This window comes from Crocuta crocuta, unplaced genomic scaffold (assembly GCF_008692635.1).
Source record: "Crocuta crocuta isolate KB4526 unplaced genomic scaffold, BGI_CrCroc_1.0 scaffold132, whole genome shotgun sequence".
Lineage (NCBI taxonomy): Eukaryota > Metazoa > Chordata > Mammalia > Carnivora > Hyaenidae > Crocuta > Crocuta crocuta.
In genome coordinates this window covers 1452923-1466691 of record NW_027528611.1, presented here as the reverse complement: position 1 = coordinate 1466691, position 13769 = coordinate 1452923, and the positions used below count along the sequence as shown (strand labels likewise).

Here is a 13769-nt window from a genome sequence, read left to right as displayed (position 1 = left end):
CATCGTCCAGTCCTTCTCTATTCCTAGGAAGTTGAAGAGTGGACTGAAAATTTCAACCCTCCAGTTCCTGGGTTGGTTCCCCTAGCCAATTAGACCCCATCCTTAGGTGACCTGGGGCGTCCCAAAGTTGCCTCATTGCCATAACAAAAGACAACTTTCTGTCTCACCGCTTAGGAAATTCCAAGGGTTTTTAGGAGCTCTGTGCTAGAAACAGGGATAAAGGCCAAATATATATTTCTTATTATAATTCACAGGCTCACAGATATCCTGCAGGCCTGCCTCATTTTGCATGCTTAAAACTGCTGGGTTTAAGCTGTTGAGAAAGTACCTCCCTGACTAGGATTAAGTTGAGTTGGCACTGTATTGAAGGAGAGGGTATAAGTGCTAAGTAAATTGGTTTGGCACTCTTGGCCAGGCATTATGAGCAGAATAGAAATTGGCACTGAAAAGGGGGCCTTAGAGATGATCAAGTTTAATCTCTTCTGGGAACAGATGAATCTGAGGCCCAGGGAGATAAATTGACTTGCCTGGGGGCCTTCTAACTGACTGACTGAGGGAGTGAATGAGCCAGGGCTCGAACTTAAATGAGTCTCTACTGTGTCCTATTGTCAAACACCAGGGAGGTACACAGTGATTTGCTATACATGAATGTCCCCCTTTTGAAAAGTTCACATCATCTATCCTACACTTTGCTTTTACAAGAGACCTACATTGGTACCTGTATTTGCTAACTAAAAGAAATCGGAAGAGGATTTTCACTTTTACAAAAAAAAAAAAGACAAAAATAGCGTTAGCATTTGTTTTGCAGAGACCTGTCCTAGAGGGCGCCCGCACCAGAGCATTGAGAGTGGCACTGGGAGCTTGTTCCCAGGGAGCTACACTCAGCATCTCAGCTTTAAGATGCTGTAGTTGTGTTTTTTGGTTTTGTTTTGGTTGTGGGTTTTTTTGGGTTTTTCTTTTTTTTTTTTTTTAGTTTATTTTGAGAGAGAACTTGTGCATGAACGGAGGAGGGGCAGAGAGAGAGAGAATCCCAGGCAGACTCCGTGCTGTCAGCGCAGAGGCTGATATGGGGCTCATTCCCACAAACCTCGACATCCTGACCTGAGCTGAAACCAAGAGTCAGGCACTTAACTGACTGAGCCACCCAGACGCCCAAGGTTCCATAGTTTTGAACTGTGTCTGTGAGCATCGGTGCTTTCATCTTGATTTATTTTGTGCATCCGTTAGTAGGTGATGTCCTAAGGTATCAGAAAAGCCTAAAAGAGGCTGTATTTTGGGTCTGAGAACAATAAAAATATTTTTCCATATAAGTTAATGGTAGTTGCAGCTTTGCACCATTAACTTATGAAGCAAAGCTTCATGGAACACTCTCCTTTTGGATGGCAGGGGAAACCTGTATTGGATGCATGATTTAAAAAATTAATTATGCATATCTAAGTCATAGGTGTCAGGTTTTAAAGCCCCTGCAATAGCTTATACCAAACCACCATAGGGAAAGACGTTTTCCTTGTGAGAGTTGACTATCTGAGAAATGGGATTACAGTATTATAGAGGTGAATTCTTTAGTGCTTCTCTCCTTGATGATGTGCGGTATGGATATACTCCATTTATGGGATAGCAAATTTTGAAAGGTTGGGAAGCTACCAGCTGACTGATTTTAGTGTTCCTTGAACATCAGCCTCAGGGTCAGAGGCGGCCGTGCCAGTAACAGGTCATGACTGTGCTTCTGGGACGCTCTCCGGTGTTTGCTGTGTACGCTTTCTTCTAGGGCTATTGTTACCATGAGATTCCTCTCTGAGGTCTCAGACAGAGGATACAGAGGAAAGGTAGGCTCCTGGTTCTTTCACGTCTTTTCTGGTTTAAGCCTCTTAGCTTTGATTCCATTTGTGAGGTAACGGATTTTTAAGAGAAGTTGTGTGAGTCAAGTGTTTTTTGATGGAGCAACTACTCTTACAGGTAAAAATCACTCCCCCCACCTTTTTTTCCCTTAACCAGACGCTCCTTTTCTTTGTGGCTTTTTTCTGGCACGATGCCTTGGCAGTCTTCTTCTTCTGATGAAGGATTTGAATTTTGCGTGCAGTATATTATTGTTATGGTCATATTTGAAGTCATTTGCCAAGTCTTTTCAAGAGGTAGATACTTCTAAGAATTCAAAACTCAGAACTATATTCTCTCTTCATTAAATGGTCCCTCTTATATGCTGGAATGGCTGGACAGTGAAAGCTTAAGTACAGATACAAAAATTGCAACAGATGCAATTTTAGTTTAAATTGGCTTAAAAAAGAAAAACCTTGAAGGACTGCTGACTGTGCACACAAAATGTTGTAGTTGTGTGCATTTCAGTTGAAAAGCTCTTCAGATGGCTCACTGTAGGTATTCATATCCAGCTCTTTCAGAAAATTGGTTGTTTGAGGGTCGGTCTGAAATGCCTTGGTGGGTTTGCTTGCCTTCAGTCCTAGAGACGTGGGCGTGGAGTTTGAACCTTTCTCCTCCTATGTTGTTGTTATGCATCTGCTCCCTGGTGAGTCCCACCTTTATGCTTCTGTAGACTGTAGACTCTGGCATTTGATGTCTCTGGTGAATTATACTGTCTGTGAACATACCTTGTTGCTCGGGACAGTTTAGCTTCTGGTCTTCTAGCAGCTAGAGCAGTGATTGTCAACCCCATTTCCACCTGGGGTGCTTTTTAAAAATACTGGTAGTATCACATTAAAATTGAGAATTTCTATTCATCAAAAGACATCGTTAAGAAAGTGAAAGGCAACTCAGAGTGGAAGATATTTACTGCACATAACAAATGAAGGACTTTATATTTGAATATATACAAAACTTCAAATCAATAAGAAAAAGAAAGATAACCCAGTTTTAAAAATGGGCAAGAAAATCATGGAAGGAGCCTAAGTATCCATCAACTGATGAATGGATCAAGAAGATGTGGTTTATCTCTACATTGGAATACTACATGGCAATGAGAAAGAATGAAATCTGGCCATGTGTAGCAACGTGGATGGAACAGAGGACCATGGGGAGAAGAACGGGAAAAATAGTGGGGGAGAGGGAGGGAGGCAAACCATGAGAGACTCTTTAATGCCGAGAACAAACTGAGGGCAGAATGGGGTGGGGAAGGGGGTGATGGGCATGGAGGGGGGCACTTTGTGGGGATGAGCACTGGGTGTTATATGGAAACCAACTTGACAATAAACTATAAAAATAAATAAAAATGGGCAAGAGTCAGACACTTCACAAAAGATTATATCTAACTGTTCAGTGTCCATGAGAAGTTATTCAGCTTCATTAATGATCAGGGAAATGCAAATTAAAAACACAGTGGAAATACTACTACATACCCACCAGAGTAGCTAAAATTAAGTACTGATGATGCCAGGTATTGGTAAGTAGTCAAGTAGTCTTTTGGTAGAAGTATAGATCGGCACAACCAATTGGGAAAATTATTTGGTATTATTTATTAAAGTTGCACATATATATATATATATATATATATACACACCTCATGACAATATTTTAACTCCCAAGGAAACAATCCAAATGTTCATCAACAGTAGAATCTTAAAATGAAACCCTGTATCCAGCAGCATGGGTAAATCTCACAAACAATATTGAGTGAAAGAAGACAGACACAAAAGAATACATATTATATGATGCCATTTATATAATTGTCAAAACCAGTCAAAACTAATATGTGATGTTAAGCCAGGCTTACAGTCCCCTTATGGAGGGGGAGGGGTTAGTGACTAGAAGGAAGCCCAGGGGATCTTCGGATGCCGAGAATGTATAATTTTTTTTAACCTTGTGGTAGTTACACTGAGATGTTCACTTTGTGATTATTCATCTTGTTATACATTTATGACTTGTGCACTTTTATGTTTGTATGTTCTATTTTAATAAAGAATTTCTAACGCCAAGCGCTGGTGAGGATGCAGAGTAACTGAAACTCTTAACCATTGCAAGTGAGAACACAGAATGATTCCACCACCTTGAAAAACAGTTTGGCAGCTTCTTCCAGTTAAACATGCGCTTATCCAACATTCCTGTCCCTGTCCCAAATTAATGAAAACTTATGTTCTTACAGAAACTTGTATGTGAATGTTCTGGTGGCTTTATTCATAGTCACCAGAAACTGGAAGAAACACCTAGGGACTGGGTAAGCAAACTGATACATCCATGACCTAGGATATTATTCAGTTATAAAAATACCAAACTACTGTTAATGAAACAAAGTAGATAAATCTTTTTTTAAATGTTTTATTTATTTCTGAGAGAGAGAGAGAGCACGAGCAGGGGAAGGTCAGAGAGAGAGGGAGACACAGAATATGAAGCAGGCTCCAGGCTCTGAGCTAGGTGTCAGCATAGACCTGACGCGGGGCTCAAACCCATGAACTGCAAGATCATGACCTGAGCCGAAGCCGGACGCTCAACCGACTGAGCCACCCAGGCGCCCCACAAAGTAGATAAATCTTAAAGTCATCATGCTAGATGAAAGAAGCCACACTCAAAAGGTTACATACTGGTGTGATTCCATTTATACAACATTCTGGAAAAGGCAAACCCATATTCAGGGCAGAGAATAGATGAGTAGTTGCCTGGAAATGAGGGAAGGGTCGACTGCAAAGGGGCACTGTGTCTTGATACAAATTGCATACTCTGTGTTTGTATATAAAGTTGATTTTAAAAATCCTGATGCCTAGTCCTCATCTCAGACCATTTAAGCCAGTCACTGTTTCTTTTAAACATTTCCAGGTGATTTCACTATACATCAGGGTTGAGAACCACTGGGCTACATAAATCATTTGATGAACTGCATGAAAGCATTGCCTGTTGGCTTTGGGTTTCCACTCAAATGCATTAAAAGTGCTGGACAGATGGGGCGCCTGGGTGGCTCAGTCAGTTGAGCTGACTGCTCAGAGCCTGGAGCTTGCTTCGGATTCTGTGTCTCCCTCTATCTCTGCCCCTCCCCTCCTTGCACTCTGTCTCTCAAAAATAAAAAATAAACATAAAAAAATTTTTTTAAGTGCTGGACAGAGATTGAGCATCAGGTGAAGTAATTGATATTTAAGAGGGTGCAGGTGATCCCACCTTTGATGGCTAAGAGTCATTGGGCAGGCTTTTCTTTGGTTATCACTTTGTGCTGCTGACAGTGCTCAAACTGGTGATTGTGAGAACTATGTAGAAAGGCTTGGGGGCGCCTGGGTGGTTCGGTTGGTTAAGTGTTCAACTTTGGCTCAGATCATGATTTCACTGTTTGTGGGCTCGAGCCCCATGTTGGGCTCTGTGCTGACAGATGAGTCTGGAGCCTGCTTCAGATTCAGTGTCTCCTCTCTCTGCTTCTCCTCTTTTCGTGCTCTGTCACTCTCAAAAATAAATAAACATTTCTTTAAAAACAAGAAAGAAAGGCGTAAACACATTTATATATATATATATATATATTTAATGTTTGTTCTTAAGAGAGGGGTAGAGTGCGAGTGGAGGAGGGGCAGAGAGAGAGGGAGACAGAGTCTGAAGCAGACTCCAGGCTCTGAGCTGTCAGCACAGAGCCCGATGTGGGGCTTGAACTCACAAACCAGGAGATCATGACCTGAGCTGAAGTTGGATGCTCAACTGACAGCTACCCAAGTGCCCCCAGTTTGACTTACTTAAACCGTTACATTTGAGATCATATCCTGGGCAGTACTTGATTGTTCTTATACAGTCATGGTATTTTCATCCTTTTCTACAGTCACCCTGTGAACAGACCTGACTTGGGTCTGTGGTCCAAAGTATACCACTAGATGTCACCAAGGAGTGATGAATGGATATACAGAGGGATCCAGGGATAAAAAGTGATGGGAAAATTTTGAGAGTTTATTTTCCAGATCTAAAGGGCTCTGAAGGAAGCAGGTTACTGCAGAGGTTCTAGTGGAGGGTTGCAATACGTCTTGAAAGTTTGCCCTAGCTTTTTAGGGTTTTGTTCATTCTAGTCTTAGGCTGCTTCTGTAACCTTCTTTATTTATTTTACCTTCTCTTTGTCTTTGAGATTCTTCTTAAATGTCTATACCTTGGCAGTAGGTGGCCTCCTATGTCATATTACTTTCCCTGAAACCTTTTTCCTATGTATAATCTATAATTGACTATTCTGCTACAGAACTATTCTCAAATACATTCTTTTAGCCTCCCTCCCCATCCTTTTTATTCTTGCATAAGTTGTTTCAGAAATCAGCAGAACTGATCACTCTCCATAATTTCTCAGGTTGAATATGAGTAGAAAAGTTGGGAGAAGGTTGGTCAGATCAGCCAGGTTAGGGCCAAGACAGTGAGTTAAGGCCAGTCTTTCTGTATGTATCTATGCTCGTCTTTCTCTCCCTCTCCCCAGTCTGGCCAGAAACAGGGGCCTAAAACCAACCTAGAGCTGAGATCCAATCTCTGTTCTTCATCTTCTGTGCCTTGTGGTCAAGCCCCTCATCCCTCATATATGGGTTGACCAAGGTTATTTTTTCTAGCTGTGAGGAGGTAGCTGTAGTTATAAACATGAACATAGTCTTAGTCCCAGTTCAGATCTGACCTTCATCTCTGGCCTGTATCCCAAAGGTGAGTTTTTAATATGGGTTAAATTTTCCACTTGTCCCTTTCCTTCTCTTCCCTCCCTTTCCCTCCCTTTCTCTCCCTTTCTCTTTCCTCTCTCTCCTCCTTCCTTCCTTCCTTCCTTCCTTCCTTCCTTCCTTCCTTCCTTCCTTCCTAATATGAGTTAAAATGTCCACTTGTCTCTTTTCTTTTCCTTCCTTCCGTCCTCCCTCCCTCCCTCCCAGTTCATTTATTTAAGTGATCTCAACCCCCCAGTGTAGGGCTTGAACTCATGGCCCCGAGATCAAGAGTCGAATGCTCTTCTGACCAAGCCAGCTAGGCACACTCCCACTTGTCTCTTTAAACTTTAAATCCTACATTTGTTTCAAGTCTGTTTTAGAATGCATCATCCCTGTTTAGCATCTCTTCTCTAGCCCGGCTCTATATGATACTCCTTTGCATTTATAGGCTGTGCGGTGTAATCCCACATTTACTTATGTGTGCCCTCGTATTTTCCTTTCCATAGTCAGCTGCTGAAAGTTGTTTTCATATCTTCTGCTTTTGTGCTCAGTATATTTACCTTGCAAGATACTGAGCATAGAATTGAAATAACTGTTGATAAGTCCATTGAGCCAGAACATAATAATAGTAGTGAACACTTATATAATACTTACCATGTGCCAGGCACTTTTCTAAGTACATTACATATGTCATCTCATTAAATCCACACAGACTCCATGAGGGAGAGACTATTATTATCTTCCATTTTATAGATGTGGTAACTGCAGCATGGAGAGGTTAAGAAAGTTACCCAAAGTTACACACCTATTAAGTGATGGAGACAGATTATAAATCCAGACAGTCTGACTCCAGACTCCAGGTCCATGCTCTTAACCCCTGCACTATGGCCTAATTTAAATCATTAAAGTAAATATTTCTTGAGCAATATATTGAGAGTTATATTTATAACACTGTGCTTAGTGTTTTACATGTATTATTTCATTCTTGGCAGAACAGTGAAGGAGTCAGGAACTGTACTATTCCTGTTTTACAGACAAAACTGAGACATAGAGGTTAGGTAAATCACTGAAGGCCATGCAACTAATAAACCCAAGGTGGTGGGTGCACTGGGGCTATGAACTCAAGTCTGTCTGAGCCAAAGCTCCAGCTCTTAACCACTCTGACATATTACCCAGTGGACCTTTGGTGCTGTTAATTGGGTCAGATCCCACTTGCAGGTTGACCCCAGTACAAGGTATCGATACACTCTTTTTAGGTCTATGTGTGTGTGCTGGGAAGTGCTTTGCTCATTCACCAATGTGTTCAGGGGCCACATTCAGAGACAGTGCTTGTGTGACTTTCCTGGCTAAGCCTATCTTGAACCTCATCATTGGATACTGCTTCCTTCGCTAATAGCCTTTTTTCCAGTCTTGGGCCACTGCCCCCAGTTTAGGTCAATAGGAGCTATTCAGTTGCAGTTTCTTTTAATGCTGCTGCATTTATTTGAGTAATTCATCTGCCAGTAATAAGGTAATTCCTGCCCGTTACACAGACAGTTCTCTGTGGAGGCATGAATGTGAAATATAGGTAAAAAGCCAAAGCTATTTAAAGAATGCTGTTTCTAAGGGTGGTGGTTTATCAGCCTTTTCTCTGTTCTCAGGGGTTTTCCTTCTGAAATGGCAGAAGGTTTTGTAGCAGCAGGAGAAATGTTACATTAAGAGGAGGAAAATCATGGAGCTTATTTTGTCTTTCTTTCCCTTTCTTCAGAGTCTTAATGGCGTTTGGCTGAACAGACAACGCCTGGAGCCTTTTAAGTTCTGTTCTATCCATAAGGGAGACCACATTCAGCTTGGGGTACCTCTGGAAAATAAGGAGAATGCAGAGTATGAATATGAAGTTACTGAAGAAGACTGGGAGAGGATGTATCCTTGTCTTGCTCCAAAGAACGACCAGATGATAGGAAAAAATAAGGGATTGAGAACTAAAAGGAAATTGAGTTTGGAAGAATTAGAGGGTCCTGGAGCTGAAGGCCCCTCAAATTTGAAATCCAAAATAAGTAAAGTATCTTGTGAATCTGGTCAACCAGTGAAGTCTCATGGGAAAGATGAAGTGGCCATTCAACCCAGTCAACTCTCTGAACATTTGGATCCCAAGTTGACTTCTCTTGAGCCAAGTGAGAAGGCCGCAGAGGCTCATGTTTACCCTGGCTCCACAAAAGTCATAGAGCTTCATCATAAGAAGCAGAAAGCCTCAAGCCCTTTAGCATCTCATAGCAGCTTAGAACTGTTCAAGGTGACCATGTCCAGGATTCTGAAGCTGAAAACACAAATGCAGGAAAAACAGGTAGCTGTACTGAAGGTGAAAAAACAGACCCAGAAAGGGAACTCAAAGAAAATCGTGAAGATGGAGCAGGAGCTGCAGGACTTACAGTCCCAGCTGTGTGCAGAGCAGGCCCAGCAACAGGCCAGAGTGGAGCAGCTAGAGAAGACTTTCCAGGAAGAGGAACAGCATCTCCAGGTACCACACAGGAGGGAAGGATACCAGAGCTTCTCAGGGGTGGGTAGGCCTCTGGTGAGCCTCTGGCCACACTCTCTGTTTCTGGGTCAGGGACCACATGCTGAGTGCCAGGGACGGGAGATTGAATGGGAGCAGACTTTGAAATGGGAGAAGGGAGTTGAGTATAGAGTTAAGGCTTCAGCATGATGATCAGGAGCCAGAGTTTGGGTGCTGTGTTGGCTGAAGGTGCCTGGGAGAGCCAGCCAGGATGTGACTGATCTCAGGATATAAAGCTGAGGCACCTGAGAACTGAGGCAGATTCAGAGAGGGGTTGGAAGAAGGTCAGGATGCCACAGAACCGTACACTCTAATTAGACCAGTAGTTGTCCTTATGAATTATCTTTCTTTGGTGTGTCAAAGCCAAACCAGTTAGACTCAAGGCAGCTATGAGTCAGGTGGTTACTCTGCCCTTGTCATACCTGGCAACTTACTGGCTCTGATGGTTAGTTAATTCTGTAGCTGCCTAGGAAGTGGGAGCCTAGAAAGGCATAAAATGGTTTTGTTTCTATCCTGAACAACTCGCATCACAAGTATACTGTGACTTGATTGTTGGGTTGCGTGGTAAGCCACCTTCCACAGTGCCTTTTAGGGGGAGGCAGATTCTTGACTGTCTTCTCAACAATAGCTAAAACATGGAAGGAGCCTAAGTGTCCATCAACGGACGAATGGATCAAGAAGATGTGGTTTATCTATGCCATGGAATACTACATGGCAATTAGAAAGATTGAAGTCTGGCCATGTGTAGCAACATGGATGGACCTTGAGGGTGTTATGCTGAGCGAAATAAGTCAGGCAGAGAAGGACAAATATCATATGTTTGCACGTATAGGAGGATTAGGAGGAACTTGACAGAGGAACAAGGGGGAGAAGAAGGGCAGAAATGGTGGGGGAAAGGGAGAGAGGCAAACCATGAGAGACTTGAATGCTGACAAAAACTGAGGACTGATGGATATGGGGGGGACGGGGGGGATGGGCATGGAGGAGGGCACTTGTGGGGATGAGCACTGGGTGTTATGTGGAAACTAATTTGACAATAAACTATTTGTAAAAAAAAAAAAAAAAAAGTGTCTTAGCTGTGTCAGGGTAAGATCAAATGTGTCCCCATCCCTGAGTCATTTGCTTAGGTGACAAGCTCTTGCACAAAGCTTCTCGGCTAGAGCTGATTCTGGTCCTGCTCCAAATGTCAGTTCCCAACTGGCAAGAACGTATATTTTACTCCCATCTACTTGCTCAGGTAATATTGAATGTCAAGAATTCCCCATTGTTGACTTAGAAATAAAAAGGACCAATCAGGATTGAAGTAAATACGCTCTTCTGTTTTGTTTACTTTGCTCAGGGCGAGGAACAACCAGTAATGTTGGCTTACTTTGGAACAGTTTAAAAATTTCATTCTAATCTCTGCTGTCTGCTTGAACTGGTAGCATTGGCAAAGACCATGGATTAAATAGGTCTTTCTAAGAATAATCATTGCTTGTTTATGTGTACCTTTTTGCTTCCCTTATCCAGCCTGGACTAGTTCTTGAAGCTAATAGAGGGAGGTTTATCTCTACATATTTAGTGTATGACACCTTCATCAGAGCAGAAGCCTCTCTAAAGGCTAATGTGTTCAAGAACAAGAGTTGTTAATTAATATTCGTGGCTGCTCTAGGCATGCTTCAGGATATAGTTATAAAATCTTTTTCTGTATCAGTATGGTAGAGAAAGGCAAAAAGGACTGGCTTAGAGAATTTCTTTGTGTATTAGAGGGTCATATATAAATGGCTCATGGTGAAATGTATGTATCTAGTCCTTTGTTTATTAGCTACATTTCCCTTTGCCACCAATCCCTAGGGATTTATTCTACTACTTCACACAGACTTTTTTTTAGCACTTACAGTGTCAGTATACTTAGAGTTCAGGTGGTTATAAAGATGTTTAATAAATGGTTCTTGCCATTAGGAAATATAATAATCAAAACAGTTTTAAGTCAATATATTTCAATGAGAGAACAATTTCCAGTTGACATATTAAATGCATAGGCAAGTCTTAAAGAGGGAAAAGCCCAGAGGTTCTTATAGAAGGTGCTGAATGTAGAGCACTGATGATGTGGAAGGCATCCACATCACGGGGCTGATGGAGAAAACAGCATAAGCTCAAGCAAAGAGGAGAAGCAGTTTATGGTCTAGAAGTGAGAGAGACTCACACTAAGAGACAGGGTGGCCAGAACTGAGGGAAGAAACGTGGAACTTGTGAGTGTCAACCTGGGGAATTATATCCTGAGTTTAGCTATTTGGTGGCTTAGAATCTCTCAGTTTACATCTTTCTGGGAGTCATGACATTAGCCAGTGAAGGAGGCTTGGAGTATTACCTCAGGGTTTCTCTCAAGAACAACCTGAGTGGCAGCTTGAAGGTGACAGCCCTGAGGTGTGCAGTGTTTGAGCAGTTAACTCTGCTCAGATCCCTTACTGCCAACAGCCTGAAGTAAAACGGGAGGTTTTCCACCTGCTCCCTGCCCCCTGTTGTTTCCAGATGCTCTCACGAGCCAGTCTGCTCTGCTTGTTGCTAGATTTTGTTTCTTCCCTCCCTCCCTGCAGGGAAAGCTTCCATTTTGTTTTTGGCTTTGCAGGGTTTGGAGAAGGAACAAGGAGAAGAGGACCTGAAGCAACAGCTGGCCCAGGCTCTACAGGAGGTAATTTACCTCTCTCCACTGTACCAAGATTATAGTGGGCTGGGGAGTGCGGGGCAGCCAGACTTCACATGGCCACTGGCTGCCTCTTCTGCTTAGCACACGCCTCTGTGGCATCTCCAGTCTGTAGACAGCAGCTGCTCACACCATCAGGTTGAGGATTTGGCCTCACAGACGTGCCAGACCTCAGCATGAAAACGTACGTCTTCATCTGAGCAGAAGTTGCTCTAGTGAAGATGGAACTGAGCCTGTAGCAATTAGGAGGCTCTCTAGGGAAGTGACTGCACTTCCAGAAAAGTGAGGGCAGCAGAGGGGAGTTTCAAGCTATGACTTGGCCACCAGGTCCTACAAGGGCCTTTATTACCTCACTGTTCCTGAGCTGAAGCCATCCAGAAACCAATCAAGAATGTTCCAATTAAGCGTTTTAGGTCAGGTTGAGAATGCAGTTTAACAGTCAGCAGAACATATCGATTTACTGAAAGGGCAAGGCTCGCAGGAATAAAATTCCCCCGAAAGATGGCCTGTAATTCATTTCATGTAACTTGACTATCATCTGATTATTTTTTTACAAGCTCTTTTGCGTCTTTCAAACCCACTTTATCTTCTAAACTTTATGTGTTTATGATTAGTAGTTTAATGCAAGTTTCGTCGGGAGGTTAGTGGGATGGTTCAAATTTCCTTGAGCAATTGCATTAGAATTTGTTTAGGAGAATTTATCCTTATGTTCTTTTATTGCATATCTACTTCACAACCATCTTAGAGTGCTAATAGTCCTGTATCATTGTGATCTTTGTGAGGATGTCTGCCTTGATTTCCTTGAGGGGTGCACAAACAACCTTGAAAAGAATTAGGTGAAAATTTATTCCGTCTTTTTGAATTTTATTTTCTAAGCTTGTTTATTTTCTAGGGTGGGAAGGTAGGCATATTCCCTATTTAGAGCTTTATTAAATTGTATTGAGATAGCGTTTTAAAATTGGCTGGAAAAGAGTAAGGTTCTGCTACTTGGAAATCTCCAAGCAATCATTGAGTACCTTGTACACAACTCCTCACCTTTCCCGAGAGACAGGAAAACACTTAGCATGAGGTACTTGGCCAGTCTCCATTCATTAGCCTAAAATGGGAAACTTTTAGGTCATGGTTTATAACAACATGCCTGGGGACATAGCACTTTCTCAACTATAACAAACAGTGGTTGTTTCTTGGTCCACCTTGATGGTCCCTCTGTAGCAATTCTTTTTTACTTACTAGGCAATTTAAAAACATTTTCTGAATGCTTGCTTATCTGTTATTTTCTTATCAATACTGATGTAGGAGGGGGCACCTGTTTTCCCATTTTATAGATGAGAAAGTTAGGCACATACATCTAATCAGTGGTCAGGATGAATACCCAGGCCATCTGATATAACTGCTTGTTTTGGAAGACCACGCATTTTAAAATTTGTTTCTTGAGTAATATCTTTTCAGAAACTCTTACCTTTATTCCACCTTCTTTAAAAAAGGATTTGACGTGAGATTTAAAGTGTAAGCTATACTTAAGCGTGAGGGTGCTCAGGAATTTTCATAGATGTGGAATCTTTTGACATTGAGTGTAGGCAGTAAGTCACAATAAATAGACTGTTCGTTCCTGGGTGTGCCAGCTTCCACAAGACACAGGGTTCAGGCAGCACTGCCTCACAGGTGTGAGGTATGTGATTTGTGGAATAAATAAGTTAAGATCTTTTTTATTTCAATGAAAATGATCTAGAAATCCCATTTCTCCCTGATTATTAAAAGCCACTCCCAGTGCTGGGTAGCCTCAGATGTACTTACCCGTTCTTGAGTTTTGAGTTCCCAGAATCACTTGGGTAGCTTAAAAAAAAAGCACGTTCCTGGGCCCCCAGTCTAACATATAGAATCTAGAAGGCAGTGTAAGTTCTTCAGTTGATTTGGATAGCAATTGAGATTGAGTTATTTCCAGAGGGGTTAATGGATTTGAATACCTTCCTCCGTACCT

At 42.1% G+C, this 13769-nt stretch overlaps 1 protein-coding gene across 3 annotated transcripts in view; it reads left to right on the top strand.

Annotated features, from left to right (window-relative positions):
- The window catches only part of RNF8 (ring finger protein 8), a 34048-nt gene that overhangs the window by 8099 nt on the left and 12180 nt on the right, over nt 1–13769 (top strand). For 2 of the 3 annotated variants that reach the window (XM_077754872.1, XM_077754874.1), the window contains exons 3-4: nt 8323–9072; nt 11717–11779. In XM_077754872.1, coding sequence (XP_077610998.1) covers nt 8323–9072; nt 11717–11779 — 813 coding nt within the window. The remainder of the gene's footprint in view (nt 1–8322; nt 9073–11716; nt 11780–13769) is intronic. The other variant, XM_077754873.1, reaches the window with a different exon arrangement.